Below are 23,290 nucleotides of genomic sequence, written 5' to 3'. Positions count from 1 at the left end.
CAAAGACTGGTATATCCTGTGCAAGCCTCTTAATACCCGAGTAACTGCTACAACCTACAGCCATTTGGACCAGATTACTGTATTCGTACATTGGTCTCCGTCTACATTTTTTTATCCCTTCCCCCTCCAATACCAAACAGACAATTTCTTGTTGCCCCAGAATGTGTCCTGTCAACCCTTCTTAGGTTGTGCCACAAATTTCTTTTCTCCCAGTTCTAATCAGTACCTGCTCATTAGTTACATGAACTGCCCATCTAATCATCAGGACTCTTCTGAGGCTCCACATTTCAAATACTTCTATTCTCTTCTTCTCTAAGAAGGCCGTTCACGTCTCACTTCTGCACAAGGCTAAACTGCAGAAACCACTTCTTCACACATAAATTTATATTAGATGTTAAAAAATTCCTATTTTTGAGAAATGCTTTTCGTGCTATAGCCAGCCTGCTTTTTACGACCCCTCCTACTTCAGCCATCACGAGTTGCTTTCCTGACCAAATAGTAAAACTGATTTACTGATTTCAGTGTCTCGTTTTCTGATCTAATACCCTCAGTATCGCCTGAATTAAATCGATTAAATTCCACTGCCAGTGTTACAATTTGCTTACGGTCGTCTTATATCCTCCTTTCAAGACATTGTCCATTCTATTCAACTGCTCATCCAAATCCTGTGCTCTATCTCACCGAATTACAATGTTAAAGGAAAACCTCAGGAATTTTTATTTCTTCTCCCTGGGATACAAATAAGGGTGGCAGGCGTTGTTTGAATCACGGGAGAACGTTACGGAAGTGATGAAATACCTAAAGCGATACTTTCGTGAAGCAGGGCTAAACGGAAAACGTGGAGAATTATTCACTCTCTACATAGAACGGAAGCATATTCATTCTTTCTGCACCCCGTAGACGAATGGAATAGGAAACAAATCCTAACGTGGTACCATGCTAAGCTTCTTCTGCCATGCAGACACTTTACACAGAATCAGATGTAAATTCATTCCTCCTGCAGTCCTGGATGCCATTCGACATGATCACATCGTCAACTAAAAACTAATACATTATGTAGCATCTTGAGATACGCAATTGGCTGGACGTACGCTTCAATGAGAGACAAGCACGTTATAAAATGGTTCAAATGGCTCTGAGCACTATGGGACTTAACATCTGCGGTCATTAGTCCCCTAGAACTTAGAATTACTTAAACCTAACTAACCTAAGGACAACACACACATCCATGCCCGAGGCAGGATTCGAACCTGCGACCGGAGCGGTCACGCGGTTCAAGACTGAAGCACCTAGACCGCACGGCCACACCGGCCGGCCAAGCACGTAATACAAGATGGCCAACGTTCAACAGGAAAGCTATTCGAGTGTGTCCAGACGAAGCGCAACAAGACTCGTAATTAGTTCAGGAAAGCCGAGAAACAGCAGAGGACACTGAACGATCGACAGAGAAAGGCTACAAGTCAGAACACAATTAAGTTTAGAGAGTAAACGAGAGTACTTTGCGCTGGCAGCACATGCCCAACAGACAGGAAAGTAATGTCGGTTCAGCCTCACGAAAGTCAAATAAAATCACTGGCCTTCTCAACATAGGAAGAAACAAAGCTCAGGGTTTATCGTCCGGTCGACCATACTGTCACTGCAGACGCAGTACAAGTTCGGATAGGAGACGGCTGGGACAATTCTGGCGGGAAATCAGCCGTGTCCTATTCTAAGGAGCCGTTCCAGCATTCTCCTAAGAATTTTACAGATATCATGGAAGACTAATTCAGGATGGCCAGACGGGGAATTGAACCGCTGTCTTCCCGAATGGAGTCTCGTGTGTCACCAAGGCACAAACGTCGTTCTCTAAAAGTTTAATTTGCCAGACAGGGTTAGCAACAATAGTAGAGAGTACGCTGGTAATGCTGGCTGTTGTCCACAGGAATGTACCATCGTTGGACGATCTTAAGGAAATGCAGGAACATTTGATGAAATGAATGGCGGCTCTCTTTAATCGTGTGTAAAAGCAATGTCCATAACAAAGACAAAGAAACCGATAGTGTCTGTTTTCAAGATTAGTACCCAACACCTGGAAAAGTCACATCGCATGGATGTCAACAAAATGTATACCCTTCTAAGCGACGCAATGAAGATCGTGACAGGTAATCTTAAATGTACACCAATGTAATGTCAGTACTCGCCAATATTGCCCCTCCAAATCTCCGACGGCAGTAAGCAGTAACACATGAATGGGCGAAACTCGAAAGCTCTAGAGACTTACCAGTTCATGAAACACTGAACAAGTTACCACGGACGCGACTAAAATCTAGAGAACCAATATGACTAAACAATTTCCAACTCAACCCCGGAAAGCTATGCTCTAATAAGGGGACGATGCCTTAGCCAGAAGTGACGGAAGTGCGAGTTCCAGATGGCCGAGCCTCTTTTTTATATAAAAAAAGGGAAAAAGCACAGGTGGGTGAGACGTGAGCCATTTATATTTCTGAAGTTTTAAGTGAGCGATTGGCGCAGTGGAAAGAGTACAGAATGAGAAAGTGAGGGTACATATGTAGAAACGGCATTTTTCTTCTGTTTTTTTTCTATTTTTACGTTTCTTCTATTGCAAATAACCCGAAATAGTGTTCAATATAATGTTTTTATGGGAGAAGACATGCAGAAGAAGAGCCAAAGGTAAATTTCGGATTTCAAATAAATTTCCAGGAAAAGATTGTAAGGCCTACACGAGAACTTCGTGTATAAAATTAGATTCTTTTATTGTTTTTCAGATGATGAGTTACACGTCATTGTCACGTACAGCTGCTGAGGGCTACTCGAAAGTCCTGTCTGATATAATTACAATTACTTCTTGGATAGTTATTTACACAGTCCTCGTGGACGATCGTAATACAACCCTTTATTCGAAATTATTTACAATCCTAATTTTTTTCTTTTGCGTTTCATTTTCATGCCTTTTATGAAGAAGTTAATAAATCCAATATATTGAGCATGATGTTGGTTTATTTGCAGTGTAAGTAACGTAAAAATTGAAAACAAAGAAAAGTAAACAAAAGTTGGTGCCTAGGGACTCGACCCCATGATTCTCGTATTTACCATTATGCACTCTTCCCGCTGCGCCAGCCGGTGCCCTGAAACGACCCTAACATAAGTGGTTCATGTCGAGCTCGACCCGCGCAAATGCAATTTTTTCCTAAACGCTACGCAATCTGCAGCATTTGGACGAAATCCGTGGCGGCGAGTGGGCGCGGTCCCCTTGTGAGAGAAGAATGGAAAAATCAGTGACGTCCTTCTATGATCATAAGAAGGTAGGCACAATAGACACGACTATCCATCTCCAGGTGGGTGAGGGGCTGGGGGGTGGGGCGAACCAATCAAGAAAAATTTTGACCAATGACCAAAAAGTAAATTCTTGGATGTCTGGAAAGACGCAACACTGCAGCAAACCGGATGGAGTCTTTGGATATCCAGCTATGATAGGAAATGGATATCTCGCCGATTCTCCAGCCTTCGTTATTACCTCTACACACACACACACACACACACACACACACACACACACACAAAGAGAAACAGAGAGAGAGAGAGATGCTTTTACTGCTTCACACTGCTTGATCTTATATTATATCAGTTTAATGTATGCTCTTGTAAAATATAATTCTGTAAGTCATGTGCTAAATAAATAACTGAATGGATGAATATTTACAGGTAACAGGCCCTTCTAAAAAGCGATGTACAACTAAAATCTGTATTCGAGAAGGCTAATGTAAGACTAAAATTTCTTGGAAGTGTTCTGGGAAAGTGCATTTCATCTCCACAGGAAACCACCTATGGAGTATTTTCTAACTAGTGTGATTAGATTCGTCATTTCCTGTCAGAAAGGTCACAGTTCGTAGTACTTGACGGAAATTCATCGAATAAAACGGAAGTAATATCTGGCTTTCCCCGACGAAGTGTTATAGGCTCTCTGCTGTCCCTGATACACATAAACGATTTAGGAGACAATCTCAACAGCCGTCTTCGACTGTGTGAAGATGTTGTTGTCATTTACTGTTCTATAAAGTCGTCAGAAGATCAAAACTAATTGCAAAATGATTTAGACAAGATATCCGTATGATGAGAAAAGTATTAAATAATGGGAAGTGTGAAGTTGTCCACGTGAGTATAAAAAGGAAGCTGCAAAATTTCAGTTAAATGATAAATCACACAAATCTAAGGGCTGTAAATTCAACGATATATTTAGGGTTTACAATTATGAATAACTTAAACTGCAGTGGTCACATAGTTAATGTTGTGGGGAAAGCAAACCAAAGACTGCGATTTGTGTGGCAGGATACTGAGAAAATGCAACAGGTCTACTGAGGAAATTGCTTAAACCACGCTTGTCCGTCCTCTTCTGGAGTACTGCTGTACGGTGTGTGATCTGCATCAGATAGGATTGACGGAGGACACCGATAAAGTTCAAAGGGCAAGTCGTTTTGTATTATCGCGAAATAGGGAAGAGAGTGCCACGGTTATGATACGCCAAGTAGAGTGCCAATCATTAAAATAAAGGTGTTTCTCGCTGCGTCAGAATCTTCTCATGAAACTGAAATCACCAACTTTCTCCTAAGAGAGAGTGTATTGGCATCCTGCTATATAGGGATGAATGCTCGTTATAATAAAGTAAGAGGAATCACAGCTCTAACGGGAAGATGTAAGTGCTCGTTTTTTCTCGCATGCTGTGCGAGAATGGAACAGTAGGGAAATATCTTGAAGATGGTTCGATGAACGCTCTGCCAGGCAGTGAAATGTGAATTTCACAACAATCATTTATATGTAGATGTGTATCCATAAGTCGGCATACTCCATACGAAACGGTAAAGAAATGCACGCGGATTTTAAAATAGGAATCTTGGAAACAAAGGCAACGTAGAGCTCGTGAAATCCTATTGTTAAATTTAGACAACCACAATTCCGGAAGACCGTGTAACAGTTACGGTGACAAAATTGAATACCTCGTGGAGTGACTACGGGCATAAGTTGACGCACTTTTCTCCACATGCTGTCCAGAGACCTGAAGTCGCTGAACGAACTAAAAGAACTTTACGTAAGACAAGACAGGATTCTTGAAAGGAAGCAGCAAAATGAGAACTAGTACCAAACAACAGAAAGGGAAAATATCTTTTCTGCTACGTATTTTATAAGCGATAGTATAGGGCGATAGTAAAGTTGCCGAAGCGACATCAGGTCGCAAGGATCCGCAGCTCGTGGTCGTGCGGTAGCGTTCTCGGTTCCCACGCGCGGGTTCCCGGGTTCGATTCCCGGCGGGGTCAGGGATTTTCTCTGCCTCGTGATGACTGGGTGTTTTGTGATGTCCTTAGGTTAGTTAGGTTTAAGTAGTTCTAAATTCTAGGGGACTGATGACCATAGATGTTAAGTCCCATAGTGCTCAGAGCCATTTGAACCATTTTTGAGGTCGCAAGGTTGCTCCATGTGTGTCACAAGATACTCATTTCCTTAGTGGCTAATGTCGGCATCATTTAAAGTTGTTACGGAAGCAGATTCGTCTCATTGCAAACGAGAGTCAGAAGTACTGATCACGACATTGTGAAAGTAACTACCGTGTTCGTATTACGAAAGTGATGGGGCAATGGAAGGCCACAAAAAATGACTTACGAGTAGATTGGCTGGACAGAGTTTTTAAGCCGTTTATATTCAAATGAAATTCAGTTTCCTATTACACTTTTTGGCTATGAAGCTAAATGCCTTAGCACAGGGCTGTGGAGAAATTCATACGTTGATGTCATGAACTGAAATGAACAGAAATATCATTTAAATTTAACGAAAGTATTTTTTTAAAATAATAATGATAAATACACAGTCCTCATTTTCCGTTGGGCTCATTATATTCGAAGAAATAATAAAAAAGAAGAAATGCTTTCCACAAGATCAGAACATTAACAAACAGCACATTTCGCAGCCAGAACATTCCATGTAAGTGATTTCGGAAGCTTCATATAGTGAGAAATGAATTAAACAGAAAATTGGCAAGCTACATTTCTCAACACTGTCTTTCCCCCAGCCATAAATAAATCCCATTATACTGAACTGTATCACGCAATATAACAATTATTTGGGAAAACGAAATGTCCACTGTTACAGTTCGATTCCTGATAAATTTTTATGAGATGTAATGAATAATAGAATAAAAAGATGCAGTGGAACAGACCTGTTTAATACATACATTATTAATATAAAGTTTTCAGCAGCTGAATGAATTATGTAGCTGTCATCATAATGACGCCCTTGCCCTTGCATATCTTGTCACAGACGTACTTTTCGTGACGAAGTCTGAGGCTAAATCACACTGGTACTTTTAAAGGGTTTTAGTGTCATTGTCAAGAACATACTTTTTCCCTTAACGATTATCCAACACCACCTCTTCTTTTTTTACCTGTACAGCACTGCTTGTGAGATTTTAAGACCGGAGTTGTAGTTAAAAGAGTACCAGCGCTTTTTGGTTGCTGCTGTTCTCAAATTATCCCCTTACTGGACGGCACAAGTACGCCGTTTCGTGGTACTTTGTGAAGTGACACTGTACGACGTAGGCGTGGGAGAAACATGCCACTTGGTAGACTATAAGAAGCTGTCATCCACACAGTCTACTAGTTCCTCCCTCTCAGTTTTTGCGGAGGAACCTACAGTTTTTCACGTGCACAAAAACATTTCCTATCGCAGTAAGTAAGAAAGATAAGGGTTGGCCCTATCGGGGGTAGAGGTCTGAGCTTTAGGCTCTGTTATCCGATATCCGTTTAGCCACCAGTGGACAGATGGTGACGGAATCGTAAATTCAGAATTAAAGATGCAGTAGATTCAGTCGGGGATACGGAGACCTTTAATATAATGTCTCTTGAGTACGACCAAGTTCACATTTTTCTCTCCGGCAATTATCTATCGAGCCGAGCGCTCAGCACGCAAAACTGTTTACTTCCGCTGTCGTAACGAATGGAGCCATTAACTACCGCTGCGGAGGAATCTCATTTAAAGCAGCCGCGGAGATCTGGGAGGGTGTCGCCGATACGCGATGCTCGCAATGGGAACTGTCATAATGAAGTATGCCTCCCGTAATAGTTCTCCCGGTTATTGCGGCCTAATCCTTGTAGACCAATAGGAACGAGGCGCTCAGGGCTGCCATACGTTAAACGTTCCCGCCGGTGGCGCCAGCATTCGTACTCGTACAGGAAAGCTGCGTTAAATTACCTTTCTTTCCAAGACTGTCAAATGACGCGAGGTACGTGCGGCCGGCACGTGACGCATTTGCATTGTAATTATACGATGCGACTGGTTTCTCCTGGTGGCGGAGACAGCCGAACGCTGACGGGCAATAATTCCGAAGAATATGAAAAAAAAGAAGCGGTAAGTGCGAGCGGAGTGGTAGGGTCGGGGAAAAAATTTAAACGAAAGAGCAGCATTATTTCACTCATTTTAGAAACTGGAATAATTCCAGCTGCGAAGCGTGCGTGCGCGCGTTACAAATGTCTGGCAAAGTGGAGGCATCCATTTAGAATAGTTTATAAAGTACGTCGCGCCGTGCGTAAAAGACGGCGCGTAAACTCAACTCCTTTCTCTGTTTGCACTGCGCTAAAGCATCTGGCACGTTTGGAGTTGTCTGGGGGGGTGAGGAGGGGTTGTAGCAGTCCAAACACAGCCTCGCTCCGCAGTCTAGGGGCGGAGCTCGCAGAGGACGCGGCGATAAAAATGAATTTACACTTGCCCGTGCTCGGCGACACTTCCGCGTCCTGCCAGCAGCCAGCCCGTGATTCACGGCACGAGAGCTGCGCCTCTGCCGCGGAACAGCTAAACGAGATCTCGGCAGTGAGCTCCGCGGCTCACCGTGTTATGATTACACATTTTGCATAACGGCCCCCCTCCCTACCTGCGCAACAGGCGACTGCCGGCAACTCCGGCGCGCAATTTGCCTAATGAAAGACTTTCTCCCTGCTCAGCCGAGAGACCTGCGTATAATTCTGCTACGATATTACGTGCCGTTTTCCCACGGAATCCCTCTGTACGAGCATCAGAAGATGACGTAATTTATTAACTGTGCAGACTGCGTGGGGATAAAAGATTCGACGGGGGTGGGGGGGAGGGAGGTCTGCCAACATTTATTCGCATGTCAAGCAATGTTATTGAACTCTGGCAGCTACGTTATACAATACTAACTTTCGTAGACGTCTCCATCCCGCCTCCGTCTTCTTGCTATGTTGCACTCTGAACTGAAGTTACTAGCGTGCGTGGTGAATTATGCGACGAAGATTTTTCCCATGAAGAAACGACACTGCGTATAAATTCAGGCAGTGTAACAGCATCCTAGCCTCACATAAGGCTATGGGACACTAATATTTGTTTACACGACCTAGACTTACTGCCTTTTGGAAACAGTGTCTCCATCTTGTAAACGATATTTTTCCTGCCTTTAAAGTATCACCTAGTTAACTGCAGCCTGCAGATAGGTTTGCATCGTGAGCGCCTTTCCAGGCCAGACAAGTTACTAACGTATTCACGTACATACTGTTGTTACTTTATTCATAGGTGTTAATTTTTAATCAACTGTCGTATAAATTTCAGAATAAACCAATACCAAGTATTTTTCGGTAATACATTTCTTGTACTTTACATGATCGATGTCTAATGATGTATAACATCGCAATTTTGTAGGCTTCTAGAGGTAAGAAATTATTTTGTTGACACCCGTAAAGCGAAATTAAAATGCCTGTGCAACTGGCGACTGAATTTTATTCTGAAACATACGGCGGAGTTCAGAAGTTAGTTTGTTTTTGTAAATCGGTTTACTGGTATTTTACAGTCCCATTTTTCTTTCATTGCTTACTACAATAAGAAGTGAAAACTGGTCATGATACCAACTGAACGAACTGAGAATAAAATACAATTTTTAAAAAAAATACCCCTTAGTTGGCTTCTGAGTAAGCACTCATACAGCTAACAACACAAATACTTCGAAAATATGCATTAACAGGAGTCCTGTATTTCAATTACAAATGAATATAATAGGCGGTCCTTTAGGCACAGCAGTGTAGTAGTAGGTGTCGGCAAAAGACAGCCCATATTGATGACACGTTGTAGTAGCTGTTCGGACAGCCGAAGGAGACATAGTAGAAATCCTCTGCTTTTCCGCAAACTCATAACAGTGTTTCACCAAGCCAACACGATGTGGGTACTTCCTTCAACAGCCGTTGTTCCACCTTGGGTCGTGCTATAATGTTCTTCAGTCTCCTGGAGCTTTACTTATTGCAAGGGCAAACAGAACCTGCTCAAGTTTTGACCGAAAATAGCAGCGCTAGGCAGGCTAGTAACACGCATACGAATTTACAATTTGTTAGTAATTCCTTCCGACGCAAATATTTACTATCAAGACTTTCCCTATACAATAAATGTAAAAATACGCAAAGGACACGAGACGCAATATATTCTCTTTGCAAACTACCAAGCGAGTTAAGGCAAGGCATTCGTATTCGGGAGGTCGGCGGTTCAAATCTAGTCCGGCTTTGCTGCGTCTTCCTGACGTAACTCAAGACGAATGCCGGGATGGTTCCTTTGAAAAAATGATGGCTGCCTTCCTCCCCCATTCCTGTCGGCTCCAAGCTTGTTCTCTGAATGTAATAGCCACGTCGCCAATGAGAGCAGACCACTGAACGTGTCTAGCAAAATTTAGGCGAATGTATACATATTTTTTTTCAGTGCACAAGGAAGAACACCAGCTGCCTATTACGGTTTTTTAATTTTTTGCTAATGAGAACTTCCTAACTATGGCACTAACATAATTCAATAAATGATATAAAAGAAACGTGTTAACCTTAGGGACACGACCAGTATCCGAAAATAATTTTGAAGATAAAAACATAGTGTCAGCAAGCAAGTTACGTGAGTCTCTGATGACGCAGTACTTCGTCTAACCCATCACTAGTTGACAATAAGGTTTTTTTGGGGCATATTTTCCGAATTTAATGAAGAAACATGGTGATGTGATAAAATTAGTGTCCCTTATGCACCAATATTTCTCCACATTCTCTGTGCCTTCCAGAATCTCTTTGCAGCCCACGGCGTATTTCTTGCTCCGTCAGGTAATGTTGCAAATCTATTCAAGGAACAAAATAAAATCAGAACTGATTCAGTGAGTAAAATTCGGCGGTGTTTGGAATCCAATAAAGCTGCAACACAAACCTTACGTTTTAAGACTTTGCCGATGTTAACACTTCGCACTGGCAAGTCATCAGCCTGGTGTACAATACCGTCCTTTAAAGCGGGTCAAATCGTAAGGTATGCAACTACAATAATTTAGAGACAGTGTTCTTACAGAAAAATGTCTGTTCCCAAAACATACTCACCCAGTAAGGGAATGTAATTCTCTTAGTATACATTCGTTTTTTGGTGGAAATCGAGGTATATCATGTTGCTCTAATTATTACTTGATATGTTAGCGATGCATCTGTGGTATTATTTAGCCCTAAAAACCTGCCGAGAGGGATAATCTGCACAGAATCTTTTGGCCAAATCTGCGTAAAAAAGAATTCTGACTACCCAATAGATATTTTTCCAGCGTTTACGATAAGTTCGTTTATTCTTGAAAGAATGCAGAAGTGGTAAAGAGACTCGATAGAAAAATAACTTCAAACTGCGTATTTTATCAGAAATTTTTGCGGGCATGTACCAATCCGACAAATGGTTACACTTCATAGTCTATAAGCCAAAAACGGACGTTAATCTCGATCTGACGACATGTTTTATCAAGTTACTCAAATAAATAAATTGCAGTAGTATTTGCGGGTCACAATAAACGTAAATCCACATCAACGTAAAGAATCTTGCATAATATATTCACAATTAAGGATCGTGCTAAAGGATTGGCAGCTGTAACTGATACATGTTGTTCCTAAACATACCAGCAATAGTTTGGTATAATATATGTTTGTTTTAACCTTCTCATCTACTGCATATGAGAGGTTAAATACTAAATGCGTACTCTTTACCGTATTTCTCCTACACCGTCTTTCTAAGGGAGACATATTTTTTAAGGAAATAATATTTAGCCGTAAACTCTTGGATACGCAGTACCGACCATTAAATACATGGCAATTTAAAAGAGAAACTGTTGTCACCAGAAGACGAAGTCCAGTATTATTTAATGTATGGTGTACATTAATTGACATGACCAGACGTAGATCGGGTACTGGAAAGTGGCCCACACATAATACTACGTTTAGTTCATGACCGCGACCCTCCAAAACACCTACCGTGTTGGACCGTTGGAAAAATTCTAGCACAGCTTACTATAATCGTGACAAATATACGGAATGATAGTTTACCCAGAAAACGAAACATTCCTGCCGTACAACTTTGTCCCTACTGTGCACTAACACAGTAACAAAGCACAAATTTAAGAGAAAGTTCAAAAATTTGCTTTTGTCTGTTGAATATCGGTTCTCAGTAGATGATTGCTAGTTGTTACTATTCTCTCCTTACTTAATTTTATTTAAAGTAACGTATCTGCATCTGGAAGAACTCTAGCGAATGTGATTAGTTCACACATAAGCATATGTGCACAAGAACTGAAGCGAATTAAAACGTTAGCAAGTCTCTTAAGCTTCCCACACGCTTCCTTGTGAGCGCTTAAATTTTATGCACGGAACGCTTCGCTGAATGCCATGTTTCAATTCCTCACTGAATAATCGTGATTACTGTGATTCCGACACGTGACAGATTTCTTGCGGAGGGAAAAAGAAAGATGTTCAGATCCACATATCTCTGCATTACGAATCGAAGCTTTCACCAAACAATTAATTTTAATTTGTTTGAAGTGCGTTGTACGATGTTACATTAAAATAAAACTCACGTCGTTATAAATTGTGATATTTCTTCTGCTGTTAGAAGGTCGACATCACAGCTTAACATTCGAAACTATTTTGCATTTAGATCCGTACTGCACTGTAAAACAACCTTCTCAAAGATCTTTTATAAAACACGTTTCGCAAAATATTTGACGATGTATTAGTGAAAGATATTTCACAGTGTAATAAGAGCAGTTGCTGACAAGTGTGAAAACAATCAGTTTAATAAGACATGGTTGCAAAAAGCTAACACGAAGAATGGAGACACTGGTTGAAGCAGACTTCGGCGAAGATCACTTTGGGTGAAGGAACACGCGAGGCAATGCTGACCCTGCGACTTATCTTAAAAAACAAGTTAAGGAAAGGCAAACCTTCATTTATTGCTTTTATAGATTCAGTAATGTTTTAGACAGTGTTGATGGAATATACCCTTTGAAATTCTGAAGGTAGCAGGGGTATATATAGGGAGCGAAACGATATTTAAAACTTGCACAGAAACCAGACGGCCGCGCGGGATTAGCCGAGCGGTCTCAGGCGCTGCAGTTATGGACAGTGCGGCTGGTCCCGGCGGAGGTTCGAGTCCTCCCTCGGGCATGGGTGTGTGTGTTTGTCCTTAGGATAATTTAGGTTAAGTAGTGTGTAAGCTTAGGGACTGATGACCTTAGCAGTTAAGTCCCATAAGATTTCACACACATTTGAACATTTAAACAGGATACAGAATCAGTAACTGAAGAATGGAACGAATATGATGTAGGACTGAGAGGAGACATCGTGCGCACACATTGAAGGACGGTACGACGGTCAGTCTTGTCTGAAAGTCGAGAGTTTAACAAAAGTGTTGAAAACTCCCAGCTGGTGGACAGACGCCGTACATCTAGCGACAAGCTGGCTGTAAAACTTCCAGAACCCGTCCTTCTTGGCGGCAACAATGAATATTCCTTAGCCGTCCACGTATCTACTCCTTAGAGATCACACAGATTACTTGGTTACTTGACGTACACAACAGCTCGCAGACAAGCACTCCGCAGCCATTCCTTCAGCTCTCTGTCCATGAGCGGAGCGGGAAGAACCCTTCATACATGTTGACAATACATACAATTTAACATTCATTTTTCGAATATAGAATATGTGGGTGTGCACATAACTCGGCTCCGCTACGGGCGGCTCCGTGGCGCCTGGACCTGTTGTGATGCGCGATGAATAAACAAACGTCCACGAGGAAACGTACTTCGCAAGCCGCTGTACAGTGCATCGCACCAGTATTGTCGATTTACTTTCCTATTCCACGCGCGTACTGGGCCCAGTAAAAATTACCACCTACATGCCCACGCGTCGGATACGTTATCAGCCTAGCAAACACTAAAATACATTGGGCAGCTAATGCCACAATACCATCCCAACCTCTGTGCCAACGTAATGGCGGCGAAGACAATTTTTCGTTGACGATAAACATCTTCTCGCCACGCGACCATTAGCAGCAGACCAAACAAATTGGAGCGATTTAGCGCCAGTATTTAACTCCACACAAGGAAAAAGAAAACTACATCTGGCTTCTCTAAGAGCGTCAATCTATAAAATATTTTTAACTTGTTAGAGAAGTTGGAATCCTGTTCTCATCTACAAACAGTGCCACACGATGCTCATAAAAGGCGAGGTACACACTTTCGGGCGTGCTATTGACTATCCCTGGAAATCGTATTATCATCGGCTTTCAACAATACTTTTAGTTAAGTGAATCTACACTGAATTCTACAGCCAGTTCTCAGTGAGACACACTCAGTGCCATAACCGACTTCACATATTCAGTCGAATAAAGGATTTGTAGGTAATGACGACGTTTCACTAACACAGTTTTCTGCAGTCTGCTGCGTTGGAAGAGGTTTTACAAAGAATGAACTAGTATGAAAAATGAATCTGCGTCCACAGATCTTATTCGTAATTTGTGTACGACGTCTTGTTTCCTTTAGATTAGGAGAAGTTGAAGAATTGAAGAATTTGATAGAGCAAGTGTGAGAGTATATTTAGAAATGAATTATATCCAACCATCGCCCTGTAAGGGAGGCACTGGCGACCGTTAATGATGTGTTCATGTACTTAAAGCGACTAAAAAGTTCATATTGATGGGTACTGAAAGAAATGAACAGAAGCACAACAGTAGATTTCGTTTGGGGAAACGATCACCTTATTAAAAATTAATTTACAAATGCTTCTGAGTCTATAACTAATATGTGCTGCCACTTCTGATCTACAGTTGTGATAAATTGTGTGTGAACACATGACTCATCCATGTACTGAAAGCTTCCCAGCAGACAACGAAAAGATGTGTGCTCACAAGAACAAGAAGGGTAAGCAAATAAGATAACAGGGAGGGTGATGGGTATCGTAGACATTTCTGAAGCTGAGGAGGAAATGGGCAAAACTAACACATGGAACAGGGACTACGGAAATTCTTCGTTGGTAGAAATTTTATTTTGTTAAGTCTACGGAATTATACCTTGCTGTAAAGGATGAAACGTGAACGAAAAGAGTATGACAGCAGTCCTACCGCACTATCCTGATATTTGTGTCGATAACAGTGAAAATGATAACATGAAAACGCAACTATTGACGTACAAAAAGGAAATATTTTAGGGCAAAAATGGATTTGAGGAAAGCCTCTGAGCTTTAATCGTGTACAGAACAAATGAACCTAGAATTACAATTGCTGCTGTTGGCAAACAGTACGGTTCTTTCTTACATTGTGTGTCTAGCAGCAGAAATGTCGTCACCATCTGATGAAATACTAGAATGTTCGGGTAAGAGCATAAAGCGAAAATGTGCAAGAATGCACTGTGAACATAGAAACGTATAATGAAAGAAGTCTTGTGATGGATTAGGAATGTGTTTCACAATAATGGAAATGGCGAAATATTAAAAAAAGTCGGTACAAGTTATAAATTATTTAGATGTTACACCATGTCAGTTAATATTAGAATTACCCCAGAAACACTGACCTTTCGCTGATTGTTGCAGTCATTACTCGCAACGGATAGCGTCCCACTCGTCAATTTGAAAGTAAAGTTCGATTACAGTTGAGAAGGACGTCTAACTCAAGATATTAGATAAGTTTAACTACAAACTAATCAGTGTGAGTACTAAAACTCCCAGTTCTCAAAGGATCTTTGTCTTTTACTTTGAGTGGTTACCTAGAAGCATTCCTTGACGAGCTGGGTGAAGCTATTTTGGGACACGCTTATGAACTAGGCCGGTGGTAAAGCAACATTATGCATTATATAAATTTTCTTTTTAATTATTAAACATAACGCTTCTGCGGTATTCCAAATGAGACTCTGTAATGCTTTTTAAACATTTCGTGAATCAAATGTTTACTCATCTCCATACATTGAAAGTTAACATTGTTGAAGCACTTCCTTCAAGCATGAACGTGTCGTGGACTGTTTGAGTCTAATAATGTTCAGTTCCCGTTTCCGTATCAGCACGTTTGCTGTTTCTTCCAGATAATGACAAACATTTTATGCTAAACGCACGAACAATTGAAGACAAGCCTTGTTCAGTTCTGTACAGGTGTGTCAATAATCGCTGTTTTAACATTGCGTTATCTCAGGGAATACGACTTTTGTAGCGTGTCAATCTAAAAAAAGAAGAGTTATTCTAATCTTAGAAGACGCTTTCCTCGAGATAACATTACGCTAACGACCAAACTGTCTGTGCAAGGAGGATGTAATGCATTCCTGAGTGCAGCAGACAGGCTCAGAGATAGGGCTACAAGCTGTAGAACGAAACCAGTCTTTCTTGTAGTGTACTCGCTCACTACAAAATAACCACGCAACGAATACGCGTATTTATGTTCCTACAAAACTGTTGAAAATATGCCACCCTCTTCCCATCTTGTCATGAAACGTCCATGACTGGGTGATTATTATTATAAATGACAAACAAAGCACTCTGATTTTAATTTAAAGGGATGGACGGGTATGACCCGTATATTGACGAATCATTTTACTTATAAATGGGGACGTGCACCAGCCGATCACACAATCAACTGTGTTATCTTACATAGTGACAAACTGAAAACTATACTCGTAATTTGCCAGATCATTTTTCAGCAAATATCAAGGTGATCTTTACCAAAAATTTACAAATTGTGGATCTATAAAAGACAACAGCAATATTACCCGAACTGTTCGTTTGTTTTTAATACTTGGAAAAAATAATCGTTAATCAAGAACTGAGTAGCTTTGTTATCTGACGAATACATAATACACCGGGAACACATTAGTAATTCAATAATTATTATAGAATAATTACAGTGACTACTTATATCGACAGAGGTACTGCCAGCTGTTGCAATGAATGTACCGCGATAGACTCCGTAGCATATCTCCTGTGAAACATTTGTATGGAAACGACGTTACTTGTGCAAGAGAAAAAATGCAGTTCAACGTAGTAACAACTCAAGATGATCAATTTCGATCAGTATTATATGCGCTGATAATTAGATCTCATTATGATCCCCATAAAGGAACACATACTTTAGCTCAGTGTCAAAAATTAAACGCTTTTACTCACCTACTTTCGCTATTTCTTCGCAGTACCACGAATATTTGCCGTAGAAATGTTTGACAAATGTATATGATACTATTCATAATGCCTATACTCTAGAATTATTCATTACCGAAAGTTTTTTTTTCTCGCGAGGATGAATACTGACATTTTACATCTGGTTCCACGAGTATTACATCAAAATATCAGCAAGGGGCTATAAATAAAATCTAAGGGCGTGACAGCTGTTTACGATAACTGAAAAAGGTGCAACATTCATGTAAACGGAGATGTCGACAAATTATCGTGGAAATTACAGTTTCAACCCAACTGTAACTTAACTGGAAGAAACAGGACGTAATTCCATTACAGAAACGCGTTTAAACATGTAGATTTAAGCATCTTGGACGGGCCTCTTAAAATTTGCGGCATTCCGTGAAACACTGCACGAACAAGGACAAGGGATGGCGGACTACGAAGCTAATAAATGTCAAAATATTCCTATCAAGGGCGAGGGAAGTCGCATCTGCAATTTTCGCTGCCGCGTCTGTTCAATGCAAATTGCAGACATCCGCTGCTGCAACGAGCTTCGCCGTGGAAACGGACGGAAGTCGTTTCGTTATCTGAATACACGGACAGGAGCAACAAACTCTGCAGATTACCGACACGGGCGGCATGCCCATGCGCAGGCAATATCTCTGAGTGAATTAAGGACTTGTCTAAATAATTCATGAATTTCTGTAATACACACACAGCTCACGATGCATGTCAGTGGTACCAGAATAAACTGACAAACAACAACAAGAATACCCCGGTGTAACACGCAGCAAACAACAGACAGGAATTTCATTCTCACCTACAGCAACAAGAAAAGCTGTGTTCAACACATATAAAAGAAAATACATAATTTCATTTTCAACTATCCGATGCCTTTAAATTCACTCATAAATATAAAAAATCGTTCTGTGTCGTAACAGGAATATAGCCTAATACATACAGTATGTAGCTCATGCATCCGTGCTCCTAAGGAACGAATTATTACAACCAGAATAATAAAAAATAATGTTTTGCTAATGACTCAAGGTTAACATTTATTACCAACAACGTTCTAGGTACTACTAGTAAAGTGAACCTCAATACTGACTGTTTCACCTGTACACCTTTCCCTATTCACTACCCTAAACAAAACAAAAAGGAATATTGTAGCACAGTAATAAATGTGTCTTCATTTTTACGCGAATATTCAAAGCGTGAACCAATTTATTTTCTGTTTATTCGGAGATTTGCATACACAAAAAATCTGTCCAAATTACTGTATGTGTCGTTTGTATAATTTTGCAGACTTTTTCTTTTATTATTATTGTTGTTGTTGTTGTTGTTGTGGTCTTCAGTCACAAGACTGGTATGATGCAATCAAATCTCTTCACTTCTGATAAACTGATAATTCGTAGATGCCTCAGAATTTTATATCAGTAGATTCCTTTTTTTAGTAAAGATTTCCTTAGATTTCTTTTCTCCCTAATGCAATTCATGATCTATCCGAGCAACTAATCTAATATTCTTAGCGTAGATAGTAAAAAAAACGTACGATATGAATACAAACAAATGTATACCGTACAGTGAGTGCTTTGTCTGAAATTTCCCCGCAAGATAAATTTTGGAGTATCAATATACGAAAGGTTAGGCACAATAACATTACGTTTAGAGCGTGAACAGACGCTTCAAGTCTACGGGCCAGTTACTGTCAGATGCAGAATTTTACGATTTTGAAATTCATCGTAGTTATGTAAGACCGTAATAATTTCTGTACCTCTCTATGTAAACTGCACCAAATACAGAAGAAATTAGCTACATATGGGGAATTTATTTTCCTTGTTAGTAACATTATTATTCTGTCAGTCATTGTCGGGAAAAAGACACGGTATTTATATCAGCGTGAATATGCTGGGTATTTTTAGTTGGAAAACGCTTTTAAACAGACATAGTTACATTTCCCAAATTCCGCCTATTCAGAAATGTGTCACCAACGATTAAAATAACTCTCTAAGAACGAGAATTGCGCAAGTGACAGAGCGAAACTATATCTGTTGATGGACCACACCAGTGTCATTTAGAAATATAACAAATATATATTATTTATCAAGTAGAAGTTGACTGAAAGTGGTGATGCAATCGAAAAGGACATTTTGATTTCCCACGAGAATGTGGGGTAGCTTTCCAATTAATTTACTACCAGCCCTAAACTTGCGATTAATTTGATGTGCCGGCGGTTAAGCAATTTCCTGAAGTAATCCACGAATTGCGTGGAATTCTGTCACGTAAGAATAATATATGAACAACCCAATGAGTTTTCTGTCAAGCGGTCGTCATCTTAAGCAAAGCAATTAAAAGGATACTCGTATGCTAGTACAAATGACAAATAGGCCTACATCAGAGTAATTTATTCTGAGAGTGTTTTATGGCCGCAGTGGCGCGCTGCCACAGACCTCCTTGTGCACCTGCTTCAGCAGAATAAGTTAATACTTGTCAGTGATGAGTGGGAACAGGCAGCTCGTAATTTATCCCATGTACTGCCCTCATAGATTCCAAGATACGCGCCTCAGATACAATCGATCGTGTCTCATTAAGTTTCCATCTCTCAGCTTCTGTATAAAACTAACTTTCGACGCAGCAACAGACGTCGAAATTTCTCTATCTGGTCGTCTACGACAACCTTCTTTATCTGGCCGTTTTACTTCACCGATCTGCAGAATGGGCAGGATGGGGCACCGGAACAAAACGGATAGAAATGTCTCGCATTTTAATTTCCATAATTCGGTGACACGCAACGCATATGTTCCTGATTTTATATAAAGACGATGAACGAGTTGTAACCTAGTTTCATAGGTCATACACAATGTTACTGGAAAGTCCGCAACTGTCTCACTAGTGGTGTAAGTAATACACTGCAGCAGTTACTTTTTTTCATTTTTATCACAACGCATTTTGAGAAATGATTTACATTTTCTGATGCTATGTGAGTTTACAGAACAGCACACAGGCTTTTTCAAAAGAAAACTCTTGAATTCCCACAGTACTCGAAAACGTGAACAAATTCTTGAGACGTGCTACGCATGAAAAAACGTGGCTGGCTGGCGCAGTAGGTAATTTTGTATAATAAATAGGTTTTATTTTTGCAGCTTAAGTTTCCGTTTTTTGTTTCGTGTTTTTATTTTTCACATTCAACGCAACAAAATAAATACGGGTAACGTTAACTAATATGACAGAGGTGCTTCCGTTCTTCCAGTCCTTTATATAATTGCTGATAAAATACATACTGATGGGACATGAATATAATAACATAGATTTTAACGAGAGTAAACTCTGTGGACTCAAATGGATTGAGAAAAATAGGTGAAGACTTTAGGTACTCACACAGCATTAAAGTAAATAACTTGTTCAAAAAGTTTCTCACACGACACGGTACAAAGAACAAGACAGTTTTCAGCTAAGTTAGTAATATGTGCACATAATCTGCCCTTGAAAGAACGCGCAAAATGTACCCCACAAAATCGTACATACAAAATAAAATTTTTTCGTAACCTTTGTAAAGTAGTAGACCTGACGATACGGATTTAGTGACCCAAACCGTTCGTGGAATCGTCAAATAAACTGACTGGTTACATTCATTTGAGTATATCGGCTGATGCTGGTAACAAGTTACGATTGGGCTTAAAAATTTCGCATTGGAAAAGGATAGAGTTATTCCAGTGTACGTCCTGATAATGGTAGCTTACACACCAAATCGTAAACGTCCTATGAGAGAGCAACGCGACAATAGCCTATTAGGCTTTGAGATTCGTGGGAAAAAACATTATTCTTACATTACCTTTCCCGCCCAAACATGTTTCAGGAAATTCATACCGTCGTTAGCGATACTCAGTTTATTAAAAATTTTAGTAATACTTGATTAGGCTTTTTAGGACGTTCATTGACCAACCAGTAACTAAGATTACAATCGAATACAGGCATACTGGCGATGGTGCGAATGGAAGGAAATAATCTGGGCGACAAAAATACATAAAAAGAACCTTAATGTTGTCGGTTTGTCAATCCTCACTTGGTACCAACAGTAACGAAGCCTGCGAAGATTATCTATCTACGACTGGATCAAGACGAGTTTCGTCTTAATTTATTGCGGCATCTTCAGTGGCACAATGGGTTGGTGCTGTTCAACACCGCAACGGTTCGGCATTTATCATTTGCTGACAGGCAGTGATAACCCAATAACCGTTTACATAAACGTAAGCAGGCGGAACACAGAACCGCAACTTCTTGTGGAAACACGTGTGGTTTTAGAGCACGAAATAAATCCGGGGCCGGTTACTGCTGGCATAGCACACAAGATGTAGAGTGACAGGCGCGGCGCTGAGCCGGGACTCACCGGTGTGCGTCCTCTTGTGGATCTTGAGGTTCTCGGAGCGCGCGAACACCTTCCCGCAGCCGGGGAAGGGGCAGGGGAAGGGCTTCTCGCCCGTGTGCACGCGGATGTGGTTGACGAGCTTGTACTTGGCCTTGAAGGGGCGGCCGTTGCGCGGGCAGCCCTGCCAGAAGCAGGCGTGCGTGGTGCACTCGGGCCCGCCCACGTGCTCCACCGTTAGGTGCGTCACGATCTCGTGCATGGTCGTGAACGCCTTGGCGCACGTCTTGCGCGGCGGCGGCTGCTCGGGCTCGACCCACATGCACGACATCTCCTGCTTGACGGGCTGGCGGAAGCGGAAGAAGGCGCCGTGGTGCGCCGCCGCGGCCGCCGCCTGCTGCTGCTGGTGGTGGTGGTGCATGGCCGCGGCCGCCACGTGGTGCGGGTACGAGTGCTGCGCCAGCCCGTGGTGCGCGTGCGGGTGGTGCGGGTGGTGCGCGTGGTGGTAGGCGGCGTGGTGGCCGTGCTCGACGCCCACGCCGGCGCGCGCCGCGTACACGTCCATGCCGAGCCGCATCTGGTGGTTGAGCGCGGCGGCCGCGTGGTGCGACGCCAGCGCGTGGTGGTGGTGCTGGTGGTGGTGCGCGTGCGGCAGCACGTGGCCCGCCGCCTCGTGGTGCAGCGCGGCCGCCGCCGCCGCCGCCGGGAACAGAACCGCCGCCGCCCCCGCGCCGGACTCGCCGCCGCCCCCGGAGGCCGCGGCGACGCCGGCCCCGGAGGCGGAAAACTCCTGCGAGTGGTGGTCGCGCCGCAGTAGGAAGTCGCGCGCTGCGTAGCCCGCCGTCGCGGCGGCCGACACGGCGCTGCCGCCCCCCGCCGCCCCCGCGCCACCGTACACTCCGCTTCCGCCCCCGGAGGCGGACGACGCCTGGTAGTGGTCCGCGGTGCCGCCGGCGCCGCCCTGGTGCACCAGCGCCGACGACGGAGGACTCATCTTGATGCCCATGGCTGCCAGGTGGTGGTGGTGACTCGGGTCCACGAACGGACTCAACATGGTAACTCGGGTCTCCCCCTCGCAGACACTCTCGCCTCAGCTAGTCCTCCACACGCCACCGGTGCTGCCCACTGTCACATATTCCGGAGCGTCGAGCGCGTCATCTGCGACAACTAGCCTCGTAGTCCGGACCGCCGGCGGGCACGGCGACACGCACCCAGCCCATACTGTTCCTAGCCGCGGGCCCGGAAGTTATCGGGAGTAATCGAGCAGTCGTTCGAGCGAACTAACGAGTTCAGTGGAGCGCACAGCCGGCCGGCGCGCATCCGCCGCGTGGAGGGGGGAGCAGCTGGAGACGCGTCTGCAGGTAGAGACAGAGAGAGGCCGGACGCGACGCCGGGACGCGGTGTAGCTCGGCCCGTGCTTGCAGCGGAACTGGCGCGCCCTCTCGGCCGAGCCCCCCGCCTCGGGCGCCCGCGGGGGCCCCTCCCCTTCCCATTCGTCGGGCCGGCCCCCCTGGAGGTCGGACCCACGGCTCCCGCCTATCGTCGCGCCGCAGGGGCCCGCTCCCATTGGACACTGCCGCCGCCGCCAGCCAATCGCGTCCGCGGCGGCACGCCCCCGAAACGTGTCTATCGCGTCGCTACAGACAGTGAGGCGGCAGCTCCGAGGGGAGTCGTGCGTACGCTCGCAGCGCAGCGCGCGCGGTCCAGCAAGTTTGCAGCGTCCCGCTTCCGCACAGCCCTGCAGGTCCCATGAATTTACGTTAACATCAAGTACAATATTTACGGCGAACTGTTACCGGTCTTCATCATGTTGAGCACCACATCTGACTGACATTAATATTAATGATCAATAAAAAGCATCTCAACTGTATTATTCCGCATTTGGGCGAGTCTCTTCGTAGAACAACTTCAGGTTTCCACGACTTCTTGGCAGTCTGAATATGGTTTAAGAACTGGTCAATAAACTGTGTAATTATACAGCTGAGAAGGCTTTGATTAATCATTAGGGTTATAAACTGTTGCCAAGCCCCACAAGTAAATATATAAACGACACCCGCCATACCGATTTCACGCCACACAGACAACTTGCATGTCAAAGTTTGCAGACTAAACCCACCGACACGTGGCCTTGGCTCGCATTACACTGTCAAAATCCTTTGACATACCGTTTATAAAAAAACTACGACCACGCACTAACTATTGTAAATGACATAAGTAAAGCGTGAAACATTTCATAAATGATATGTGACAAATATATTTTGTAGTATGTAAGGGCTTTAGACATTGTGCATGCGGGCAACCTTTACTCGAACAACTGCTTCGTTTTACGTGAAATGTAGCTGGACACTATTGACGGTGCATCTACACTCCATATGACAGTTTATCGACAGAAATGGGTGTCGCCCCACAAAATGTAGTAAAAGCTCACTTATCGCTTTGTGGAATAAACGAAATCTCGGAAGACAGC

General features: G+C 42.8%; 1 protein-coding gene across 1 annotated transcript in view; it reads right to left on the bottom strand.

Annotated features, from left to right (window-relative positions):
- The window catches only part of LOC126163068 (zinc finger protein ZIC 1-like), a 262,917-nt gene extending 240,680 nt beyond the window's left edge, over positions 1-22,237 (bottom strand). Inside the window, exon 1 of the mRNA XM_049919974.1 lies at positions 20,848-22,237. Coding sequence (XP_049775931.1) covers positions 20,848-21,877 — 1,030 coding nt within the window. The 5' untranslated portion in view covers positions 21,878-22,237. The remainder of the gene's footprint in view (positions 1-20,847) is intronic.
- Positions 22,238-23,290: the final 1,053 nt, after the last annotated feature.

Source organism: Schistocerca cancellata, chromosome 2 (genome assembly GCF_023864275.1).
Source record: "Schistocerca cancellata isolate TAMUIC-IGC-003103 chromosome 2, iqSchCanc2.1, whole genome shotgun sequence".
NCBI lineage: Eukaryota > Metazoa > Arthropoda > Insecta > Orthoptera > Acrididae > Schistocerca > Schistocerca cancellata.
The sequence above is the reverse complement of the archived record's forward strand: the minus strand, read 5'-3'. Positions and strand labels throughout refer to the sequence as shown.